This window comes from Rhinoraja longicauda, chromosome 6, assembly GCF_053455715.1.
Source record: "Rhinoraja longicauda isolate Sanriku21f chromosome 6, sRhiLon1.1, whole genome shotgun sequence".
Lineage (NCBI taxonomy): Eukaryota > Metazoa > Chordata > Chondrichthyes > Rajiformes > Arhynchobatidae > Rhinoraja > Rhinoraja longicauda.
The window spans coordinates 54,781,851-54,808,309 of NC_135958.1; the positions used below are offsets into that span (position 1 = coordinate 54,781,851).

At 41.5% G+C, this 26,459-nt stretch overlaps 1 protein-coding gene across 6 annotated transcripts in view; it reads right to left on the reverse strand.

Annotated features, from left to right (window-relative positions):
- Positions 1–26,459, reverse strand: part of LOC144594470 (myosin-10) — a 151,857-nt gene that overhangs the window by 92,830 nt on the left and 32,568 nt on the right. For all 6 annotated transcript variants that reach the window (XM_078400989.1, XM_078400988.1, XM_078400987.1 and 3 more), the window contains exons 3-4: positions 25,971–26,127; positions 1,623–1,650 (exon numbers count right to left, since the gene is read on the reverse strand). In XM_078400989.1, the coding sequence (XP_078257115.1) occupies positions 1,623–1,650; positions 25,971–26,127 (185 nt within the window). The remainder of the gene's footprint in view (positions 1–1,622; positions 1,651–25,970; positions 26,128–26,459) is intronic.

The following is a 26,459-nucleotide window of genomic DNA, read 5'->3' on the forward strand; positions in this document are numbered from 1 at the left end:
GTCTAGTACTTGATTAAAACACAAAGTGGTGGAGGAACTCTGCAGGTCAGGCAGCATCTATGGAGGGAATGGACAGGCAACAATTCAGGTCGGATCCCTTCATCAGACTATCCATACCCTCCACAGATGCTGCTGACTAATCAAGTTCCTCCAGCACTGTGTCTTGCTCATGATTCCAGCACCTGTAGTTCCTTGTGTGTCCTCTGCAGTACACCCTCTGTAATAACAGATCATATGGAGGAGGTGGTGACCATTATTGCCGATTTTCCGCTCCGAGTAAGGGATCACCGAAAAGTTCACAAAGTGCTGGAGTAACTCAGCAGGACAGGCAGCATCTCTGGGGAACGTGGATAGGTGATGTTTTGGGTAGAGACCCTCCTTCAGATCTCAGCCAGGAGTCCAGGCGAGTTGGCAGCCGGGGGAAGAGGCGAGGATCGGAGGAGTCATTGGTCGCGGCCAGTGGGTGGCGGCAGCAGATACAAATATTTGACAGCACATTCAAATGACAATTTTACAATTAATGAGCAGATTACAGTATAGAATTATAACACATTATTTGATGAAATTTGAGGTCAAACGGAACCCCATGAAAAATGCTCAAAATATTCTGGTCAGGCAGCATCTATGAAGATAAAGAGTTAGGATTCGGTAAAACCATGCAGCAGACCTCAGCTAGGCAGTTCTCAAGTGGCGCCATGTTTTGGCGCTGATAAAGTTACAAATGTTCACCGAACAGTCCTATCGACTGCCTGCCGCCACATGTGGCAACAGCCCTTCCACCTCCGCTGGCCTTCCCCCCCCCCCATCATTCTCATTGGCTGCTCGCGGATCTCTCCTCACTCACGGCGGCACGGGTCCTGTGCACACCGGTGGATTGGGGACGAGTTCGGAGGATGTGGAGCGAGTTTGGGGAGCAGGGACCACTGGGCCTGGGGGTAGCTTTGGCCCAGCGCGTGGCTCACTGGGACACTCACGGCACGAATTGCATGTTGATTAATTGAAGGGAAATAGAACGGATTTAGGTTCCCCATGGGAGCTGGCTACGATCTTGTTACACAGGCGTTCGCTTCATGGGCTGATTTGAAACTTAGATCTGCACAAGTGCCATGCAAATTTTGCAGGCCATTTGTCCCCCATTGACAATCCTACCCAAGTTCATGACTAGAGTGGACTATTTGCACAGTGCATGCTGGGTCCTGGAAACAAGTCGTGCACTCAATTTACATCCACATGTTGTTTGAAATGAAAGATCATTGTTTTTTAATGGACCACTAAAGGAGACAGTTGTTGAGCATTCCCATTATTTATCTGCACGAGTGTTACATTAAGAATGCAGGGCTCATAAAGTAAATAGATTCAAATATTTCAACACTGCCAACTTCTCACCAGTGGACACAGGTACCAAAGCTTCATCTGATCCACGCTTTACATATGGGGTTAACAAAGCTGATCATGATCAAGCATAATTTGCTGGTGAAATTCAATGCACTTTGAAAACTTGAAGTTTGCCTTAAAAATTAGATTGAGTTTTATTTTGAGCTACATTCCAAAAAGCTTGGGCAATGCCAGGATAAAATAAGACAGGACAATGCACATTTTAACAGTACTGAAAACATACTCACGTGCAAAGAATTGATTGATCTTCACGGTCTGGGGAAAAAAAAGAAACAAAAGCAAGAAGTCAGCAGGGATTGACACTGTGGTTACATTAATTACACTGTGTTTTATTACATTCAAACATCCTACTTCAAAACCCCAGGCAAGTTAAGTGCACTTTGGAAATTTGCCACCATCAGCTGCCTACAAGTTACAGAGAACAGTACAGATGTAACAATATATCTTCTTCAGACCACTTTACGCACGGAGACAAGCCAAAGAGAATTCAAGAGTAGGTAATACTATTTGCTTCATTGCTTCATTGACACCCATTAGAAAATAAATGTATGCGTTCGATGAGTTTTGTGGAAAACTCATTTTATTTCAAATCAAGAAGCACTTGATCGTAGATGAAAGTTAAAATGTCAGGTGTGGGGTATCTGAAACAAAGCGCTGAAAACACTAAGCAGATCAAGCAGCAGACTTGGTTTCTCATTCCACAGGTGCTGCATGACCTGCTAAGGCTTTATAACATGTTACAATGCTCCAATACTGTTGTGTCTTTAGGATGTCAAAGATGACCTTTGAGCCAGGTTGCTATAACAACTCGACTGACTAAACAGACCAGTTTGTGCTTTGAACTGGGACACAATGTGAGAAATGTAGTTTTCGGTTGCATAATTATCAGACCTACACCTGTTGCAAGATTTATGTTGCTTGCGTTTCTGGGCTGCCTTTCTTTCCCCTCCACTCATGGACTAACCACAGCAAAGATGAGGCACTGCCAGATTGAACAATGAATGAGATTATCCCAGGACTCTGGCTAATAACAGAACAATGGCGACAGTGATGCAGCGGTAGAGTTGCTGCCTTCCAGCACCAGAGACCCGGGTTCGATCCTGACTCCGGGTGCTGTCTGTACGGAGTTCGTACGTTCTCCCCATGACTTGCGTGGGTTTTCTCCAGGTTCTCCAGTTTCCTCCCACACTCCAAAGACATACAGGTTTGTAGGTTAATTGGCTTGGTATAAATGTGAATCGTCCCTAGTGTCAATGTGCGGGGATCCCTGGTCGGCGCGGACTCGATGGGCCAAAGGGCCTGTTTCCATGCTGCATCTCTAAAAACTCTAAATGTTAGACTATCCATCTGCCCTCAAATTGCAACAATACTTATGGTAAAAAGGAATGACACAAATTACTGTTGTGGTCAGGATAAGTGTGTTAAAATGGCATGTAGTAAACACTGAAAGAAGACAAGTAATATTTGTTTGAGGTTTCAAAAACAGGAAATGTGGCACAGGCTTGACTATCAAATTACAAATGCTTTATATCAGAGGCTTATAATCTTGCCAAAAGCACAGCAAGTCTGAGAACCAAGAAAAATTGTCAAATTCAGAGGCACAATGTATTGACTTTAGAAAGTAGAATGAGAGTGTGCCAGTTATAAAAGGGCTTCAATAATAAATATTTTGAAAAAGGAAAAGATTAGCTAAAAATGGGTTAGATATAGACAGACACAAGAATGTGTTAGATTGACAGAGGAACAAAACAAGTGTTGTACGTTAAAGTGTCATCTTCCTTCACTGAGATGTCCAGCCCAGCCAAGGGTCAGCCCAAGACATCAGTAAAACTTCTTTCAACTACAAGGTGAAATTGATTAAAAAAAATAACGAGCTACCATAAATGGGCAACTAGTTCTGCAAATTAGCAACTCAAAAATACCGCACAGATGTGGGCCGGCACAGTGGTAGAGTTGCTACCTCACAGCGCCAGAGATCCAGGTTCAATCCTGACCTTGGGTGCTGCCGTATGGAGTTTGCACACTCTTCCAGTGACTGCATGGGGCTTTCGCTGGGTGTTCCAGTTTCCTCCCATACTCCAAATGTGTGCAGGTTTGTGGGTTAATTGGCTTCTGTTAATTGTCCCCGGTGTGTAGGATAGAACTAATGTACGAGTGGTCGTTGGTTGGGACAGACTCTGTGGGCATAATTCCATGCTGTATCGCTAAACTAAGTAGTATTAGAATCGAATAAATTGATGGAGTTCAAGATGAGACAAACCTAGGATCTGCAGATGTATCCAAGGGTTTTGAAATGAATTATGTTGGAACTAATAGCTGAATATTGGCATCCATCAAAATGTCATTGATTCAATCTTCACAGATTAAAGACAGCAGATAGAACGCTACAATTTGAAGGAGACATCTACTCATTAGCCAGCAAGGATAGGATAATTCTGGAATCCATGAAGCAGCGACAGGATACCAAAAAATTGGATAGAGATAATGTGGATTTATGAAAGGGAAGAAAAAAATCACATTTGAAAACTATGTTAGACCATTGAAGTTACAAGTAGAAGAGGAAACCAGTGCAAACCAGTGCAAACCAGTTGATGCAGTCTGCTTAAACTGTTAGATATTCTTGATAAAGTGCCACAAAAGAGAGAAAATATAATTAGAGCAGTAGATGGGCACAAAATGCTGGTCTAACTCAGCGGGTCAGGCAGCATCTCTGGAGAAAAGGAGAAGGTGATGCTTCAAGTTGAGACTCTTCAGACTGCCAGTGGATTTCCTCTATTCCATTTCTCTGGACATGCTGCCTGACCTGCTGAGTTACTCCAACAATTTGTGTATAAACCAGCATCTGCAGCTCATTCCTACACAACTACAGGAAGTGATATACTGCATGGATGATGATTAACCATCCCCATTAAGAGCAGGTCCACGCACTTGATATTCAAAGTAATACCAATGCCATTTACCTCCCCCCCCCCCCCCCACCACCACCACCAACCTGTGATCAGAACATTAACTGCCCTTGCGAAAATGGACTGAAAGGAGAAGGAATATCATGCAGCAAATAACAAGCCAAGGATGTTACACACAATCTCGAGGAAGAGCATCTCATATTCCACTGGTTTCCTCTTCTACTTGCTCATCCAGATGCTCATCCAGAACTCAGATGTGCAGCACAGTTGCGCAATGGTAGAGTTCCAGCCTTACAGCATCAGAGACTGGGGTTCGATCCTGACTACAGTGTTTGTCTGTTCTCCCTGTGACCATATGGGTTTTCTCCGGGTGCTTCGGTTTCCTCCCACATTCCAAAAACGCGTGGGCTTGGAGGTTAATTGGCTTTGGTAAAATTGTAAATTGTCCCTAGTGTGTGTAGGATAATGTCAGTGCGCGGGGTGATCGCTGGTCGTGCGGACTCGGAGGGTCGAAGGGCCTATTTCTAAGCTGTATCTCTAAAATTAAAAACTAAAACCGAGTCCAGTTCAAACATTCAACATATCCAGCACTGGCAAACCGTGGTAGTGCATACAAGTCATTGCAGTCTCTTGCCTGGTCTGTTCAAATGGCATCATCTAGCCTCCCATCCTGTATGCCCAGAGGGTAAAAGGGCAGCAAATACAAATTAACACCTCTCCACATATAAACTTGCATACCATTCCAGTTCAAAATATAATCATTCCATAGCTCTGATCACGTCTCAAATCCCCAGAGTGAATGCAGAAGTTGAAAGAAGTGCTTCATCAACTTTTGCAGGGTTAGCAGAGGATGGATGATGAAAGATGGACGATCAAACACACCAGCAAATAAAACATCCTACAGATGAACAATGGGTGCACTTTGTTCAAGCCACAAGATGATAATTAACAGCCATAAATCACACAGGAACCAACGCAACACTTTCAGCTACAGCATTGGTCTTCACTGAAAATCTATTGCAACACTTTTTATAATAAAATAAAATCTTTTTTTGTCCATTGCTTTATGATATTGCAGGTCAGTTAACATTATCAAGTTCATTTCAGGTTTTATTGGGTAATTCAATAGGCTATTAAACTCAAACTTACTTTCAACTTCCAAGGATAATAATGAACCTGCTCTGCTAATTACTAATACAACTACTTTCTCTAGATTTCTATTGACATAATTTAAGTTTACCCCACTTTTGTATTCACTCCCTGCACTCGGGGAGCAATTTACAGAGGCCAATTCGCCTACAAAGCCACGTCTTTGGGATGTGGGAGGAAACCGGAGCACCCGGAGGAAACCTATGCGATCACAGGGGGAACGTGCAAACTCCACACAAACAGAACCTGGAGGTCAGGATCAATCCTGGGTCTCTGGCGCTGAGGCAACAGTTCTACTAGCTGCACTACTGGGCATTAATATCGCTCTTGTAAAGTGCAGGCAATTTTTGTCCAGATGGCCACAGACAAGGATACGACAATCAAATGTTCCAGGCTGAAACTTTTTATTCATAGTGACATTTCACCATTATGTCTCAAGTTGAATGAAGGGAGAAGGGGGAGGAAGCAAAGAGCACTGGGCAACTTTAACTCTGACAAACAGCCACAAAATCAGGCTTCAGGCATTGGTGATATCGCACAGTGAACTGTGCAGTTTACGCAGTTGGAACGGCTCCCCAATTCTAATGATTTCCATGTGTCCCATTTAGTGCGTAAAACAATTCTGCATTGCCAAGTTTCACATCCTTAGAGAAACCATATTCAACAGAACTCTGCATTGCCACAGCCTAATGAATTTCTAGTCCAGAGGCAAACACGCCCCATTTGTCCACATGTCCTCCATGCAGTAGAATTGTTGGTCTTGTAGTTCAAGCCATGCCTTGTCCACTGTTCTTCAGATTACTCTCATAGAAAATGACTACAGGGATTTTAATTAGTCTGGAGATAATTATAGATGGAATATAAATAGTTTAATGTTGATAAGGGCTATTAAAAAGATTGCAAGGTGACATATACGTGAGCAGGCATCCTATTTCCTCAAGGAACCGTCTCCAATGAGTACCTAATAAGCCTAAAGATTTCCTCCAGCAATCTTTCCTAAATGTTTTAGCTTTTCACATAAAGTACTTGCAGAAGTCTCTTCTCCCTTCTCCCATCAGGCAAGAGGTACAGAAGTTTGAAAACATATACTTCCAGATTCAGGAACAGTCTCTTCTCAACTGTTATCAGGCAAATGAACAGTATAGAGTGCTGGAGAGCACACAGGCAAAAGCTTTACACTGTACATCAGTACACATGACAATAACTAATTCAATCTATAAGTTCACAGATGATACCCGCTGTTAGCTGGAACAGCAATGAGACAAATTGCAGGAAAAAGAACAGGAGCCTTGGGTCATGGTATCGGATCAGCCCAAACCTCAAAGTCATCAAATGAAAGAATTGACCATTGACCCAAGGAAGCAAGCGGGTGAATACAACCCCATCATTTGAAAAGCTACTTAGAGACCGTCAGCAACTTCAAGTTCCTAGTCATCCACATCACCAGCAACCTAAACTGACCCCTTCACACTGACACAGTGACCAGGAAAGAACATAAAAATATTTAATTTCTTTGATGTCTGAGAAGATTCAGCATGTCCATAAGGATTCATTACAACTACAGATGTGCCATAGATAGTTTTCTGACAGGTTGCATCTTAGCCTCATATGGCCACGCAGCGGGCAATGTTTGACCCATTGAGTTACTCCAGCTTTTTGTGTCTATCTTCGGATTAAACCAGCATCTGCAGTTCCTTCCTACACATTGATGATCATTTGCCTTACTGGAGGAAATGATCACCAATTGCAGAACACATCTCTTCAATCCACAAGGGTGATCCTAAGATTCCAGTTATACATCTACTGCCAATATAATCTTTATCGCACTCTGACTAAGCCCGATGAAATTTAACAGCCAGCACTTCATTGATCACCCAAGAATATTGCAAACCGTTAATGAATTCAACAACTTTAAGTAATATTTCCTGTCTGTATCAGCACTGGCCACTTCTGGTGTCACATTATCCATCCGCAATATTAATTCAGTTGTTCCTTTCTCCTATCTCAACCTTCTCCGCAACTTAAAACCAAGTTTTTCTCCTTTCACCAGCTACAATTAAGATATTTGACCCAAAATGTTAATTCTTTCAACAGATATAGCCTGACCTGTTGAACATTTGCAGCACTTTAAGCTCTCAGTTGGTCTGTTCTTGGGATACAGAACTGAAAATATAACTTTTCAATGTAGGATTATTTGAGATTTCGAGCTGCTTCTGAATAAAGCTTGTGTGTTGTGATCAGATATACATTTAAGGATATCTGTCATTTATAAAAAATATTTGCCAACTCATCCCTTTCATTTGAACAACCTTGACTAAGGAGACGGGTTCTATTTTGACACAACGTGACCAGAATCGAGGCATCCACTGCAGAAAATAGAGCACACCCAAGCACACACTGATCATCAACTGCCATAACTTGTAACCAAGGGTTAAATGTAATAGAAAAAAGCCACCACATTACTCAGTTATTATTTAAATAAATAGTCTGCCAATTTTGGATTAAGTGCATCTGGTCAGTGGTCAAAGTGCAATTATGTGCTGGACCAGGACAATGATTTGCCATACCATTGTTAGAACTTCCTGGAAAAGATATTCTACACAAACCTATAAACTCCTCTGAAAAAAAAAAAAATAGTTGGATTATTTGTGCTCTTTTCTAAAAAAAACTTCATGTAAAAAGACCACGAGTAAATAAAAATTTTATGATGCTGAAAATTCCATGTGGATATTTTCTTAAGGATCAGCAGTTCAATAGTAGAGTTCTATAATGTTTCACTGACAAAAAAAATATTTGCATAACAGTTCTGTGAAAAATATATTCTCCGATTGAAGAATTGAACGAATGCTTGCAAGACTGAAGGTGAATGTTTGCGATAATTACATTAATATAGCACCTTCCACAATATTGGGCCGTTCCAAAATACTCCATATTGATAAAGCATGAAATTCATTGTGAAAAAAAAGGTTTTTTTGCATTAACAATTCTTTCGAGAAAGGATTTGCCTCCAGAGATCCACCATGGATCTCTTCTTTGGAGAAAATAACTTATCTCTTCTTTGGAGAAAATAAAATGCATATTTCAACAAGTATGAAGTTTAGTTTAGTTTAGAGCTACAAGACCCTTCAGACCACCGAGTCCGTGCCAACCAGTGATTCCCGCTCACTAACACAATCCTACACACACTAGCAACAATTTACACTTCTACTGCAGCCAATTAACCTACAAACCTGTACATCTTTGGAATGTGGGAAACCAGAGGAGCTGGAGAAAACCCACGTAGGTCACGGGGAGAACGTACAAACTCCGGACAGACAGCACCTGTGGTCAGGATCGAACCCGGGTGTCGGGAGCTGTAGGCGGCAAATCTACCGCTGCACCCCCAAGTTCTGGAGCACACCAGCAAAGCTTAGCAGCATTAGCAAATGAAATGTAAAAACTAGAGACAAAGTGACTAAGAAGTCTAAGTTTGTTGGGACTTCAGTTGTAATGGGCTCAAATTATTGGCAAGTGCAGGTGAACTCTGGGGGCGTGGCTGTGTTCTGCAGCTGCGGCTCACCGGCAGTCTCTCTGTCTTTTTTTTGTTTTTTTGTCTATTGTCATCGTTTAATGTACGTTTTGTTCTATTTTTAACTCTGTGTATGTGGGGGGGTGGTGGGGGGGGGAAACCTTCTTTCAAATCTCCTCCTCAACGGAGATGCGACCTTTACCGTGTCGTATCTCCGTTCGCGCTACGGCCTAACATCGTGGAGTCGGCGGCCTCCAGCTGGGATCGACCTTGAAGACTCCGGTCGCAGGGCCTGGACTTACCATCTCGGAGGCTTCGGCCGTGGGCCCTGCAGACCGCAACATCGGGAGCTCGCAGGTCCCTGGCTGGCGACCGGTTTTTGGGAGCTCCAGCCGTAGCAGCTTCGACCACCCCGAAGCGCAAGGTACGATTGACCCGCTCGCAGGCCCTTCATCGCCCTGCGTGGCTCGGCCGCAGCACTTTCCATCGCCCGGTGGGGGCTCAGGACCTTCATCGGCCTGCTTGGCTCGGCCCTGGGACTTTCCATCGCCCGGTGGGGGCTCAGGACCTTCATCGGCCTGCTTGGCTCGGCCCTGGGACTTACCATTGCCCGGTGGGGGCTTCAAAAAGTTGGGAGCCTCGATCACCTCGTGGCACCACGGGAGAAGAAATGAGGAGGAGATAAGACTTTGCCTTCCATCACAGTGAGGGTGTGCCTAGAGCAATCACTGTGATGGCTGTTTGTGTAAAAATTGTATCTGTGTGTCCTGTGCTTTTTGTTGTCTACTGCCGGACCCTGACGTGAGAGGACGCTGGCGTTGTTTATTCGCCGCTTCTCCGTTAGGATAGTTTGTCTGTTTGTTTTTATGTTATGATTGTTTATGTAAAGCGCTTTGAGCTTCTGGAAAGGCGCTATATAAAATAAATGCTTATTATTATTATATAACTTCCTGACCCCAAAAAATACCATGAAATTAATAAACATTTCAAGCCATAGAAGTTGGTAAAAAAAATCACTGCAATAGAATCAACTTACCATACTAGCTCAGTAGATCAGGTTTATAAAATGCAATTTAAAAAAAAATGTAATATTTTATGGAAAAGGCTTAGCTTACTCTTGGAAACATCTAATTGCTGTTTGATTTCAAAAGTCAAACTCAAACTGAAGTTTTCAGATGTCATATAATTCCAAAAGTGTTGAAAACACTGCATAAACAGTATCTATAGAATGAAACAGCTACCATTTCAGGTCAATGATTTGTTATTTCAGATTTCTAATAGGAAATTTAGTTAATGTCAGTTTGAACATCAAAAAGTCTAATTTTCACAGCAGTGATATCAATCCAAAACAAATTTTGGTAATTATTTTACAGACGCAAAAGATTATCAGACCTGATCTACATTTCCCCCAGTACCCAACTATGAATAGCTCTTCAATTGAATTCATGAGGTTTAAAGGTCAAGATCCCAGGCGAAACCCAATCTGATAAGTTAGGTTTAGGTTGAAGTTTATCATTGTCACCTGAAAAAGGTGTAGTGAAAAGCTTTGTTTTGCATGTTATCCAAAAGGATCAAATATACCAGACATAGATACAATCAGTTCAAACTCAAGAACAATAGATAGAGCAAAGGGGAAGATACAGAGTGCAGAATATAGTTCTCAGCATGTCTCAGTTAGGGACAATACACCTGGTTTCATGAAGGCTCAATGACAAAGGTGGGGACAGTTGCAGAAAGGGATAATGTGTATATTTCCTCAGGCAAATGGTACTGCATATTTAGGGGAGAAGGTTATACATAGTATTGGATTCGGTCACCACATCCCCAGAGATCCCAAGTTATTTTTTAATGCAAGGAATTTGACAAAGGAAGAATACCTAGTATACATGTAGCTCGAGTAATTAAGAGTTGAGGGGAGGATGTACGAGCAGGTGCAGGTCAAGCAAAGACAAACAAGAATACAACGTAAAACCAATGGAATATTAGAAATAAACTAATGTAATGGTGAGGCAACATGCTAATGAAGCTTGCCTGAAACACTATTAATCATAAAATTCATTCTTTCAATCAATGTCAGGGGGGGAAAAAAAAAACTAGTATTAAAGACTTTGCAAATCAAGTTGCAAGACAGGCAAAGGTATTTCTGTTCTTCACTGAAGAACGGTCCTGACCCCTAATGTCGCCTGTCCATTCCCACCACAGATGCTACCTGACCCATCGAGTTCCTCCAGAACTCCATGATTTGCTCAGAATTCCAGCATGTGCATTTCCTTGTGCCCCAAGGTATTTCTGCTGTTGCCAACATCTCTGGAAGCATGTGGACCACAAAGAATTACCTTCCAATTTTGTGAGGTAGTAACATTGCCTTTCAATAACTGCCACTTTTTCTTTTACATAAAGGGTGGTAGTTATATGGAATGAACTGACAAGGAGGTAGCATCCCAACATTTGAAAGCACATTTGGACAGGTACATTGATAGGACAGGTTTAGAAGGATATGGCCCAATGTAGGCAGGTGGGACTAGCGTAGATGGGAGCATGTTGGTCAGTGTGGGCAATTTGGACCGAAGGGCCCGTTTTCATGATGTATTACTATGAAACTTGTTTTAGAAGAACTAGCCAACTGCGAGACACAGTCACCAACAAGCATTGGAAAACATTACTGCAAGTACCAAGCCCTTACAACAACAGGAAAAAATATGCACAACTAGATATAGACTTAATGGTCCACATGCTATGCAGCAGAATCATTTATTGAATGGCTTTAGGCACCAGATTACTTCATTATAAACCACAGGCATTTAAAAAAAATGTAAACCCACATTTTCTCGCTAATCACTTCACTCTCAGCATAAAAGAACCTCAACATCACATAGCTGAGAAAATTAAAATACCATCTAGTTTCTGGAGAATGTGTCACATGGCATGGAAACTCAATGGCTTATTGAAGTAATAAACCAGTAAATAATCAGCCCTGTCCAAATTGAATCACACGCCCATTAATTGTAGGTCATTTATAATGTAGGTTCATTGATGATGCATTTAATTTTGCTATCCACAATTTCACACTCAATTAACAACCCCCAATTGGAGTAATTAACCAACACTGGAGACAAAGCAGACCATACACATCTTTCTCCATTGTGCATAGCTTAATGAAAGTAAGTTTTGCCCTAAAATATAATCCAGCGTTTCATTTCGTTACGCCCACGTTATAAATTGTACACTTTGGTGAAGAGTGAAATATTTCAATGGTGTTTCACATTCCAAACACATTTAGTTGATAGCCTCCTCCCACATCGTAAAAAGTGGTAGGTAATTAGCCAATGTAAATTGTTCATGTTGTATAGAATGGTAGAACCAGAGGAGAGTTTATGGGTTTGTGGAAAAAATAAAATTGGATCAGGGTAAATGGTGCTTGATAGTGCCTGAATGCTGCAAGACAGTGACGGATCCATTGATCATAGGATAGTGACATTTATTCACAAAATGCTGGAGTAACTCAGCAGGTCAGGCAGCATCTCTGGAGAAAAGGAATAGGTGACGTTTCGGGTCGAGACCCTTCTTCAGACTGAGAGTCGGGGGGGAAGGGATACTGAATATAATATTTGCCACTCAGTACATCTATGCATTCATTTTTTTGAGAGTTGCCGCAGAACGACAACTTCCTGAAAACTAATTCGAAATAGAAAAGTAACTAGTTGTGTTTTAGATCAACAACATGCACTTTTGCTGCAGTGTGACTAATAACTGATTCTGAGTAACTTAATATTAGTCCAATTTGATTGATTTGAGAAGCACATTGTTTTAATTACAATAAAACAATACATTTCTTTGATGAATGCCTGCCATATGGATGGGTGTCAACTCCAGAGCAAAGGAAACACTTCCAGTAGTTCCCAGTTCCATAATTTAAAAGAACGATAACAACTTCATGCCATGCAAATTGTTTTTAACATTAACCCATCTGTTACAGAAAATGCAATGATTGTTTTCCCATTCTCCTCTTTCACCATCACACAAAGCTTTTGACTCATTCCTGACATTTCGTAGCCATTTTCAAATCAAAAGCAAGAGAGGTGTAATTGTTTTTATAGTTGCAATGAACTAGAATTAGGGGAACCATATAATAGAATACGATGATCCCATTTCCAACAGATTTAACTGCAGTCCTGGATCCTATCACCCCCCCCCTTAAAGGGAACCTTCGTTATTATTCCATTGGGTTTTGCCATGCTCCCTCTTTTAACCAGGCTAGAGTCTGAAAAGTCCTGACTCGAAACATCACCCATCCTTTTTCTCCAGAGATGCTGCCTGACCCTCTGAGATACTCCAGCACTCTGTGCCTTTCTTCAGTACAGACCAGCACCTGCAGTTCCCTTCTACCCATTAATTGTACAGCAGTTGCCCATGATGCAAAATAAAGATGAGAATGATACATAGCCAAGATTAAATCATTTTCATTTTTATAAAAGTTACTTTCAAACATTGTGAAGTTTGTCTCGGATCATTTACTAATAGCATCCGGTTACATTTATTTAATTGCTTAAAGGGTATATAATAAAGCCCCACAGAAAACACCAGACATTCTTACCAACATAGACAAGATAAATTTCTACTCATTAGACAGAGCACGAAAAAACATAGAAACATAGAAAATAGGTGCAGGAGAAGGCAATTTGGCCCTTCGAGCCAGCACCGCCATTCATTGTGATCATGGCTGATCATCCACAAGCAATAACCAGTGCCTGCCTTCTCCCCATATCCCTTGATTCCACTAGCCCCAAGAGCTCTATCTAACTCTCTCTTAAATCCATCCAGTGATTTGGCCCCCAATGGCCTCTGCGGCAGAGAATTCCACAAATTCACAACTCTCTGGGTGAAAAAGTTCCTTCTCACCTCAGTTTTAAATGGCCTCCCCTTTATTCTAAGACTGTGGGCCTTGGTTCTGGACTCACCCACATGAATCATTAATTCGTTTATCACTGAAAATGCAAGTCATTGACATAAATTGTAAATGTTGAGGCCCCCAAACCAATCTCTGACTGCAGGTAAATTGCAAAGAAAATACCAATATTTGCCTCCTGTTTCATTTCAGCCAATACATTCCCTTCTGCATCATGAGCTTTTACTTTCCACAACAACCTGTGATGCAGCAGCTTATCGAATTACTTCTGCAAACCCAGGAATAGCACAACACATACTAGTCATCAAAAATGCATAGCACCTCACTTGAACAGAAAATGCCAGAAATATTAAAGCTAGGCAGCATCTCTGCAAAAATAAACTGTTAATGCTTCAGGTTGAAGACTTGGAACTGGGAAACAGAGGAAAACAAGGTAATTTTAAGATTAGTTTAGCGATGCAGCATGGAAACAGACCCTTCGGCCCACAGAGTCTGCGCCGACCAATGATCACCGTATACTAGTTCTATCCTACACACTAGGGGCAACTTACAGAACCCAATGAACCTACAATCCTATGCGTCTTTGGAGCGCGAGGGGAAACCAGAGCACCTGGAGAATACGCACGCACGCGGTCACAGGCAATGTAGAAACTCCGCTCAGACAGCACCCTGACTGGGTCAAACCTGGGTCTCCGGCACTAAGGCAGCAATTCTACCGCTGCGCCACTGTGATGGCAGAGAAGGTGGGGGAGAAATGGATAGGACAAGGAAATATTCAGGAATGCCATGGTGGTAAATTGCAGATGTCATCCCATTGATAAGTTAATGAGGTTTCAAATGGCAATCTGCGGATAATCACTCATCTGGATCTAAGGATTTCTGGATCTGGAGTTAGATATAGCTCTAGGGGCTAACAGAATCAAGGGATATGGGGAGAAAGCAGGAACGGGGTACTGATTTAGGATGATCAGCCATGAGCATATTGAATGGTGGTGCAGGCTCAAAGGGCCGAATGGCCTACTCCCATGCCTATTTCCTGTGTAAAATGTGATGTATGACATCTACTGCTTTCAAATGCTTTTGTTGTAGTTATTGAATTTGGGAAAAGCTTCCGATAAAGTATCTGCCCCACCAAGTCCCCGCCGACCATCCACCACCCATTTTGAAAAAGGTTGAATTGCAAAATAATTGCTGTCCATTTGACTCTATCCAGGCAATAATGCCAGGAATTAGATTAAACTGCTATTGGGATTTACGATCATATGAACTGAAATAACATGCACAGATACCCTTCCTCCTCTAAGGACAAATTACATCATTTCCAAATCCTTTTCAATCAAAACTTCATGGATAATCTTAAATAACTCTTGTTAAAAATATAATCATTGTTCCCAAGCATTGAAATCAGTAATCCTGTTGCACAAGTACACCACTTATAGTTCAAGATCACAGTGGGGATTCACTAGAGTTAGTTAATCTGTCCGGACTGGATAAATAATGTTACAGACTGCTCATTCCAACCATTCCAGACAGGAAAGCTGCACTCACTTTTTTGCTGTTTTGAACAAAATGCTACTTGAAAAAAACCTTAGCCTTGACCATGTATGGCCCCATTCGCATTCCTTTCAAGAGATCTCTTCCAAAGTTAACAATACGAGTGAAAGAGCAGTGTTTGGGATGAGCTTCAGTTTCCATAAATCCATTCTCCTGCCATGTTTCAAAAGGCAGAGTTGTTGAAAATCAGTAAATCAGTAAAGCAATTCTCATTGGGGAAAAGCAACCGTTATTTTACGCATGTTATAACCACGTATTGAGATACAGCGGGGAACCAACCTTTCGGCACTCCGTGTCCGCGGCCACCAGCGATCCCAGTAGACTAGCATTATCCTCCACACGAGGGACGATTTATCATTTTTTTTAGCAAAACCAATTAACCCACAAACCTGTACGTCTTTGGAATCTGGGAGAAAAATCGGAGAAAACCTACATGTTCCCCATTTTCACTCACTTTCTCTATACCTCCCCAGCTCTACCACCACCCATTTCCTCCCTTTTCCATCCACCTAATGCCCAGAGATTTCATCCACTTGTTGCCCCCTCCATCTGATTCCATCTGCCCTTTACCTCTCTCCAAATGGTTTCCATTGTCACCTTCCTTTCTTAGTAGTTTTAAAGCATGATTAGTCCTTACAACTCTGCTTATCATCTTTCAGTAGCTCCTCCCCTGGGCCTTCCGTCTTTAGAAATGTTTCCCGTTTTAATTACAGCTGCCTTTCAACTCCACTCCTCCTCTCCCACTCTGCTCCATCTGCCCAACATACTTCACCCTTTATCCACCGAACATCTATTGGCTCATCTGGCCCACTACATCTTCCCTCTCCTGTCCTGATGCAGGGCCTTGACCCAAATCATTCATTCCTCTCCCTTAAAACAAATGCTGCCCAAACCACAAGGTCCCTAATTAAGTTGATTTTACTTTGAACGCAACATGTCCAGTCACTCACGTGGATGAAATAAAGTTTCAACTTAGTTCTTAAGGTCTTTGTACAAGAGAGAAAGAAAAATGAAAATGTTGTGAAGCTTTGTATAAAATGTTCAAGTACTTTGTGGGCTGTAGGAAGGACTGAACGTTTGTCCAAATGGTCCATTGAAGCAGTACTATTGAAATGTCATCATGAGGATATTAAGCCAAACCTTGTTTCGCTACATTTTTTTTGCCTACAATCCAGTATAATCTACAGATAAGCACAATCAGAAGTAAATACAAAAGTGCAATGATTGTAGTGTAATAGTAGACATCACCAAGGCAGTACACAAAGAATCGCCATGTTTCTGGCATCAAAGTTTCAAAGTTCTTAAGAGTGCAACCTCATCTAGGCTGTAAAGGCCCATTGTCCGGGCAACACCAATCCGCTCCATCCGCCACCATCTTGAAATCGTCCAGTGTCCGCTGCAGTCGCCAATTTCCTGCAGTCACCCACTTCACCGGTTCCTGCTCTTCGGGCTGGAGCAAGAGATGAGGCTTGGACAACTCCAGGTAGTTTCCCGGTTCTGCAGCGGGCGAGCCAAGCCCACTGTCGGGGTGTAGCCGTGGCCCGCAGTGAGCTTCTGCCACCGCACGACTCAGCAGGAGCATGAGTCAAGGTGAGCCAAATGGGGTTTACATGCTGGAAAACTATGCCTCCAAAACTGACCTCACATATGTTATAACCACCCACCCTCCAAATCCTCGTCCCTGCCATTGGCGAAAAAAGTGTCTTAAATCAATGAACATTCCATTTTCAACTAGCAAAGAAATTGGGTGCAGCAATCGTCCACATTACGCTCCAGATGCTCCCTTAGCGTTCTTTCTGGGTTGTCAAGGAGAGGTGAAAGATCACTAGTCATGCAAAAATGTTTCTTCAGGAATTTAATTGGGAATTTAATCAAATTTTGACACATCTTCCGAAGTATTTTTTGAGGCAAAAACTTTGTTGCACAAGATCGGCTATAAAAAGCACAGTACGATGTTTTAACAACCGCTCACATCCACGTTATAGATGACAAAGCTGTGACTAATGGAGAGTTATTTCAGTGAGTAAGCCTACAACGGATCAGTATCATCACTATGCAGACCAGACTAGTCTGAAGCAACCCAAACTGAAACGTTACCTATCGATTCCCTCCCCAGATGCTGCCTGACCAGTTTCTCTAGCTCTGTGTGATTCGCTCAAGACTCCAGCATCTGCAGTCACTTACGTCTTTCACAACAGATTGAATTGATAAACCCACAAAATCATCCCAGAGTTTATTACTTTATTGTTAAGGGACCAAATTCAACCACCACAATTCAATTCTCTTTACTCATATTGCCCACTTGTGTGACAATCCCAAATGTTAACGGCACGCTTTGAGAAAGATGATAGTAGATTATAGACAATAGGTGCTGGAGTAGGCCATTCGGCCCTTCGAGCCAGCACCACCATTCAATGTGATCATGGCTGATCATTCTCAATCAGCACCCCGTTCCTGCCTTCTCCCCATACCCCCTGACTCTGCTATCCTTAAGAGCTCTATCTAGCTCGCTCCTGAAAGCACAAATAACAAGTTTTATGATACATTTGGAGTTACAATTGTCAGAGCTCCAATGGAAGTTAGTAACAATCCTTTGACAACAAAACCCCACAGCTCAATTACATAAAATTGCACTGTTACATTGGTAAGAGGCCAAAGAATAATCAATAAGGAATGGAAGAATGCCTTATGAATTTGTCAGAATGCTCAAAGCTGGAGTTTGCTCATCCTAAAAGATTGAGAGTTTAACTTTATTTTACACTTTTGAGATAGCATTTAAAATTCCTTTTTGAATCCAGAATAATTACATGCGTAAGATAAACATTCCTATCTTATGCAAAGAAAATGCTTGAAGAAATTTAAGATATGTCGAATTAATTGGGCTCTAAATTGCCCATAATGTGCAGCGAATGAATGAGAAAGTGGCATAACAGAACTAGAGAATGGGTGATCAACGGTTAGCATGGACTCGGTGGGTTCTAAGCTGTATTTCCAAACTAAAATTCAAAACTGCATGGTATGAATTAAAATTGAGTTTAATGACAGAAATACCAAGATAAATTAGCAGACCAGCTTTGCAGCTCAAAGTAATTTATTAGTAGACAATTTAATAAATTAAATTATAGGCACCTTAAAGTTAACTTAACAAAAAGAGGCATAAACTTGCCAAAAAACAATTAAGATTGACAGCAATACCAACGCAGTAAATCAAACCGCCGCCTGAAATATATTTGGTGTATTTAAAGCACGAAACTGAATTAGCATTTCATTTTCAGAATCTGATGAAATAGTTAGCAACCTTAATACAACACTGAATTTTGCTTTGGTGCATGGATTTGCTAAAGCAGTGATTCCACAGTCCAACTTTGTGTGTGATGTTTTACAATACATCTTGCAGCACCGCAGAGACAAGGCCTGTTATCCTAATGCAGATTTGCGCTGCAGGGCTGATGAGCATTCAGTACACATAAAATATTAAATTGCCCAATTGTCTTTGAAATTCTTATGGCACATTAACAAGTTCAACATGCATTGTACATTGTTAACTGCCTTGAAACACAATTAATGAAGGATACCCTCACCAAATCACCAGCTTGTTGTCTCGGTATTCCAGAGACGGGTTTGGGGCCAGTGAGATGGCATGTGCTGTGGACCTATTTGCGATGGCAAGCAAACTGCAATGGATCAAGACTGGCAGGGATGGAGGAGTTAATGTGTGCCATCACCAGTTTCTCAAAGCACTTCATGATGGTGATTTCAGACCCACTGGACAGTAGTCATTATGGCACACGGCCTTATTTTTCTTTGGTACTGGGATGGTAGCGGCCTCTGAAGCAGGTGGAGACCTTGGAATGTAGTGAGAGGCTAAGGATGTTTGTGAACACCTCAACCAGCTGATCCACCAGGTACTGAGGACATGACTAGGGACTCGACCCGGGCTAGTGGCTTTCCGTGGATTTACTCTCAGGAAAGCTGATCTTGCGTCTGCCCTGATAATCATTGGTACAGGCACTCCCGAGACCAGCAGGTGGGTGGCATTTCACTGCCGAACTTGTGTTCAACGTGTGAGTAGAATGCATGGAGTTCATCAGGGAGGGCCTACTGTTGTCAGTAATACAACTTGGAGTTACATTTGGATTGAGTATATAACTGCACGCCTTATTCAAAGTCACTGTTCCAATTGCATTAAATACCAAGGCCTACTGACTATGCAGGAATTCTAACTTAATTTTAACTACGTAGCTCAATCAAGCCATTTAAAGCTACATCCTACAGAACTGGTGGTGTAAGCTAACAAAGTTTGAAGTTCAGCACACATAAGAAAAAAATCAAAGGATTTCAATTATTTCAGATAAATAGGCCAGAGCATTCTGCAGCCCAGCCTCGTTTTACAAGCAAAAAACATCCAAGTATCAGGCTAATGAACGGACAAGGGTAGTGTTTTCAGACTGGTGCCTGTCATAAACAGGCCTTCAGAGAAGACTTGAAACATGGGTGCAGTATTTAGCATCTCATTTATTGGGAACATAAATGCCACATTGACTTTCAGCCTGAAGTTAATGTAATTATGGAAAATATAATATTACCACACAACCTACTTTGTCAAATCTAAGATAGCTGGACCCATTTGTAAATAGCCTTGCATTTCCTCATTAAACCATTTCCAAATACTGATCAATAAGCTATTAAATAACAGAACAATTGGAGATGCAAATCTGCAGCAAACAACAAATCTGTTGCATATATGGACATCAGTACAGCATCTGACTAAGATTTACACAGTAGGCTGATCTAGAACAGGCACACAAGGTCCATGATAATTTGGTAGATCGAATTCAAAATTTAAGATAGACACAAAAAGGAGCAACTCAGCGGGACAGGCAGCATCTCGGGAGAGAAAGAATGGTGACGTTTTGGGTCGAGACCCTTCTTCAGACTTTACTTGGCCATAGAAGGCAGAGGGTAGTGTTGGAGGAGTATTATTCTGACTGGAGTTCTGCAACCAGTGATGTTCCCTAGATCAGTGCTCAGACCCTTTTAGACACAAATGGTAGGCAGGCTGATTAGTAAGTTTGCAAGCAAGACAAAATAAGCAGCTGTGGATAGCAAGGAAGGTTATCAAAGGAAACAGGAGGATCAGATGGAAATATGGCAGAGCAATGTCAGATGGACATGCAAGAGTGAGGCATTACACCTTGGGAGGTCCAAGTATACAGTAAATGGCAGGGCGCTGACAAGCATTGTTGTCCAGAACGTCATTGTTGGAGTGCGTCCATAGTTCCTTGAATGTAGCAACAGAGTAGATAGGATGGTAAAGGGTGAGTGGAACATGCTTGCATTCATCATTCAGACGATTGATTATAAAGTTGGGAATATATTGCAGCTCTAAGGTTTTGCTTAGGCCCCATTTAGAGTATTGTGTACAGTTCTGGTCACTGCATTCCAGAAAGGATGCAGAGGTTTTGGAGAAGATGCAAGAGGTTCACCAGGATGCTGCCTGGAGCACAGAGAAAGGTAAGGTCGGACAAACGCTCTAATCATCTTCTTTGGGACGTCAGGGGGCTGAGGCGTGATCTTATAGAATTACCAAATTATGAGAGCATAGATAGGCCAGTGTTTTCTTCCGAGGTGGAAATAATGTAGGATAACAGATTTAAGGTGGGTGGGGGGGCAAGTTTAAAGGAGAGATGCGAGGCAATTTGTTTTTATAAACCACAGTGGTGGGTGCCTGGAATGCATTGCCAGGGGAGGTGACAGAAGGAGATACAATAGCAACATTTAAAACCCATTTAGACAGGCACTTGAACTGACTGGGGATGGAGGGGCAGTGACATGTGAAGGCAAGTGGGATTCATTTAAATTGGCACCCTGTCTAAGCACATATCGTGGGCCAAAGGGCCAATTCCTGAGCTGTACTATTCAACGTTCTATGCAAGTAAGATGCTGATACAAAGCCTCAAATCAAATATGATATTAACCTGACAAGGCAACTAAGTGCAAAAATTGTGACATTTCCACAATTGCTGACATTCTCAGTTTTGCCTCCTCCTCTGGAAAGAGCAGACTTGCCTGGTCATGAATCCTATCCTGTGTAACAGTACTACATTAGCCGCACGGCTATTTTCTTTATTACTTTAAATTATTTGATAGGATGCACAATCTCATTTCGGCAGAAAATAAGAAATGCATACTACATAAATGTGCTGCATTAACAAAGCTCAGGTGCAGGGGACTCTATGCACTGTAGTGTGCAATCACTAAAGGATAAAAGGTTAGTGCTTAGATACATGTAATTTTTAAAGTAATCAAAATATTAGCATGTGTTGCAAGGAGAATTGATTACAGAAGTTTGGGTAGTGGAGCCGAGGAGAAATGTTACGTTTCAGTTAGACAGGACTATGGAAGACAACACCTGAAGTGTGGTGTTCAGTCTCAAAGGATCTCAAGGATGTTAACGTATTGGAAGAAGTTTGAAGATTTACCTTAAATCATGCTATTTGGGGAGATTGGCACAGCAGCCTTGGATAAATTTAGTGGACATTGCAAGAGGACACAACATCAGCATGCAGTTTATACTACAATGCATGCAATTCCATCAAACTAAGGCGAATAACTTCAAACCTTACCCAAATGAACTGGGTGCCAACTTTCAGATGAAACAATAAGCCAAGTCCATTTGGTATAAGATATGACAAAGACACCACCCAAAGTACACTACTTGCACTTCTGATGTCCCAAAGAATTTTCCTGCCAATCACAGAACACTACATAGAAATGGAAGTCACCTCTTTTCTTCATGAAATTTGAAGAATTTTGTCTTAGCGCACATTCACAGGATTATAATGACACAAAAGTGACCATTTGAAAGTGATCAATGCGAAAGAGGGATAAGAGAACAAGTGTAAATAAATGGTTTTAGATTAATTCAGAGATGCAGTGTGGAAACGGGCCGCTCGGCCCAGAATCTGCACTAATGAAGTAGGAGATACGTGGAACAAGACATATCACCCACAAACTGCAAATATACTTTTGGGATTTTATGCCCAATAGGTGTGGGAGTAGTCGGCCCTTTCAATCACACTATTCTACACTCTTTTTGCTGGCAATTCCTGCATAACGGTAGCCAAAAAGTGGAATGAACTAGAATGATAACCTTACTAATATATTTTGTGCGATGAATGAATTATGATGAATATGCAATCACATCCCTTCCCCGGCCTGTCAGACAGGGCACACGCTGGAGTACAATTCAGTCTATAATCAGTTACCTCAAAGTGAACAACATTCAGTAGAACATTCAGTGATGCTTCCTGAAGGAAGTGAAAATTGTAGAAATTTCAACATTAAGGATCACTTTCCAATGAGAAAAATGTTAACCAATTAAAGCCTGTACATTTACTTAAAGAAAGAGACCTAAAGTTAAAATCAAGTTGGCAATTTATGAAAGTCTGGACAGGTGGACTAAATTGCGCTCAGCATTTGAAAGTCCAAGGACCGGAACCCCAACCACTAGCTGGGCTGTAATTTAACTGCATGGCAATTACAATTCCCTTTACCCAGATAGACTTATAGAGCTGCTTACCAATAAAAACGGCAATCGCATAATTCTTCCGACTGCACACACAAAAAAACCCAGTCCAAACCAAACAGTTAGTGCCTTGTAGTGAAACCGTGACAATGCAATCACCAGGCAGCTGTTAAAAGTCCACGTTACTTAACTCATGCCTGTACAACTGACCAGACCACCTGGCATTTCTCCACTAGGTCTATAAACATATGGAAACAAAGAAACCCAGTAACCACGTCAGCTTTCACTACGATATAACCTCTGCACAAAACAACCATTATGCAGTGATTTAGACTTACATGAACAGTCAAAAATTTGGCTCATTACCAAGCTTCTCCAACATGTTATATTGCAATTGCAATCATGAACATCTGATGAACAAATGTTCAAAGACATTTAATGCATCGATTCTTTTGCGCCATTTTAAGCACTGCAGTTTTAATCATCGACTTTCATTCTCAACGAGGACTTCAGCTGTTCACAAATGCTTATTACTGCATCACATCCACTCAGGTCAAAGTCAAACTATTACACAGAGGAAAAGAAGGCTGCTGGAGATCAGAGTGGAGTGTGTTGCCAAGTCCCTGATGGTCCAATGGCATATGTACCCTTTCCCAAGCCAACTGATCAAGCTCACTTAAGCGAGTTAGCAGTTTGCAAGCGAGTTATCTATCACAAGGCCACCGAGCTGGATTCAGCTGATGGACTAAAAGCTACACCTCCTGCACCAAAATGTATTTACCAGCTGGAAAATAAAGCCAAATAAATTACTCCACTGTAAAGCTTAAACATATTTGATAAATACTGAAAGTGCAAGGAAACGCAGATGCTGGAATTTTATGTAGCAAGCCAGCAGTTCAGGCAGCATCTCTAGAGGGCACAATATGCTTTAGTTTAATTTAGTGTCACTTACATCGAGACAGTGAAAAGCTTTTTTGCGTGCTAACCAATTAGCGGAAATATTATATTTGATTACAATCAAGTCATTCACAGTGTTCAGATACATGAAGAAGGGAATAACGTTTAGTGCAAGATAAAGTCTAGTAAAGATAGTCCAAGGGTCTCCAGTGAGGTAGATAGTAGATCAAGTCATCTCTATAGTTGTTGGTAGGATGGTTCAGTTGCCTGATAACAACTGGAAAGAAACCGTTCCTGAATCTGAAGGTGTGCATTTTCACACTTCTGTACCTTCTGTAGTTGTTCTTTATGATGGTCTGGCCTATGTCCTCAATTTTCTGCAATTTGTGGCCTTGGATGGTTTTCCAGGCTTGGATGGACATTTTCCGTGGGTACCCTTCCCCAAACTGATTATGGAGTGCTTTTTCAAAAATATATGAACTAGAAAAATCATGAATATAGGTGTACAGTAGAAAGCATATTGACTGGTTGCATCACGGCCTGGTTCGGCATCTTGAATGCCCAGGAGCGAAGAAGACTACAAAAAATTGTGATCACTGCCCAGTCCATCACGGTTTCTGACCTCTCCACCATCAAAGGGATTTACAGAAGTCGCTGCCTCAAAAAGGCAGCCAGCATCATCAGAGACCCACACCATCCTGGCCACATACTCATTTCACCCCTGCCATCGGGAAGGTGGTACAGGAGCCTGAAGACTGTAATGTACAGGTTCAGGAACAGTTTCTACATGGTGAAACCAAAATGTTTAATAATGGCCTTTATTAAAATCTGACAATGTGCACTTTAACCACATGTGATTTTTTTTCTATTACAAATCTCAAATTGTGGAGTACAGAGGCAAATAAATAAATGATGGGTCTTTGTCCCAAACATTGTGGAGGCCACTGTATGCGAGTATGTGTATAAACACACTGACCTTTTTTTTCTAATTTATTATATTGTTTACAGTGTACTATGTTTACATATTTTGTTGTGCTGCTGCAAATAAGAATTTCATTGTTCTATCTGGGGCATATGACAATAAAACGTTCTTGACTCTCGATATATCCCGTGCACTTTAACTCCTTTGCATTGAACATAACCCATTTAGATTTGCGCTGTAAAAACAAAATTCTGAAAATACTTGGGTTAGGCAATGTTCTCTGGAGAAAGTTAAAGACCTTCATCAGAACTGGATGTCTCTTAAACAGTCATAGACCAAAAACATTAACTGTTTCTCTCACCACAATGCTGCCTTACAGTTTGTACATTCTCCCCGAGACCTTTTAATCAGTCAATATTAAGCGACATTTAACTTCACCATTACCAGGGACAATACACATTTTTTTTAACCGATGCCAATTAGCCCACATCTTTGTAGTGTGAGAGGAAACTGGAGCATACTGAGAAAACCCACATAGTCACAGGGAGAACATACAAACACCATTCAGACAGCACCCGTAGTCAGAGGTATTTATTCACAAAATGCTGGAGTAACTCAGCAGGTCAGGCAGCATCTCAGGAGAAGGAATGGGTGACGTTTCAGGTCAAGACCCTCCTTTACACTGAAGAAGGGTCTCGACCCAAAACGTCACCCATTCCTTCTCTCCTGAGATGCTGCCTGACCTGCTGTTACTCCAGTATTTTGTGAATAAATACCTTCGATTTGTACCAGCATCTGCAGTTATTTTCTTATAGCACCCATAGTCAGGATCGAACTGTCGCTCACCAAGTCAGCAACTCTTGGTTAAAAAAAGACAGCAACTCTGCCGCTGCGCCACTATGCTGTCCCGAAACATTACTATTCTGGTGCAAAAATGGTTTATTCCCCACCAAACCAAAACAGAACATGAAGCAGACATTTACAATGTGAAGAAAAAACAACTTGTGCATCCCAACTTTAAATTGGTCACATGTGCTCATACTCTGACCAGAACATATTTCAAAGTGGGCTGCAACAACAAACTAGAATGCTAATCATTTTGCTCTAGGCATTGAAACCAATTCTACAGACATAAATTAGCATGAGGAATTTGTCCATTATTTCTTTTTTTAAACACTCCAATGCAATCCAGCTTTGCATCTTACCCTGCAACATGCTTCTGTAGGCACTTTCAGAGATGGCGTAGATGTGCGGTGGCATCTCATGCCGCTTCTTCCCCCTGTACATGTCAATAATTTGTTCCGCATAAATGGGGAGATTCTTGTATGGATTGATCACCACACAGAAGAGTCCAGAGTATGTCTAAACAAGGAAACAGAAACCATTAAGAACAAAGGGAAACGGCTTTTGACAGCAGTATGTACTTAAGATCAAAAGACGGTAGCCCAACATAATTAAATCACAAACACTTAAAAGCTGAACTTTCTAAACTACCAAAGTTTTAATATTCCAACATTCCCCAGTCAAAAAAATCCCGATTAGAGAAAGGCAGGAATATTGGTCAAATAGCAATGAGTTTGCAAATCAATGGTGCTTTTATCGGCACATATGCCAAACACAGTGAAATTATTTTCTTACAAAAAAGTCCAGTAGCGTATTGCCACACCCGAGCACATCGCCGATTAGTAAAGTGT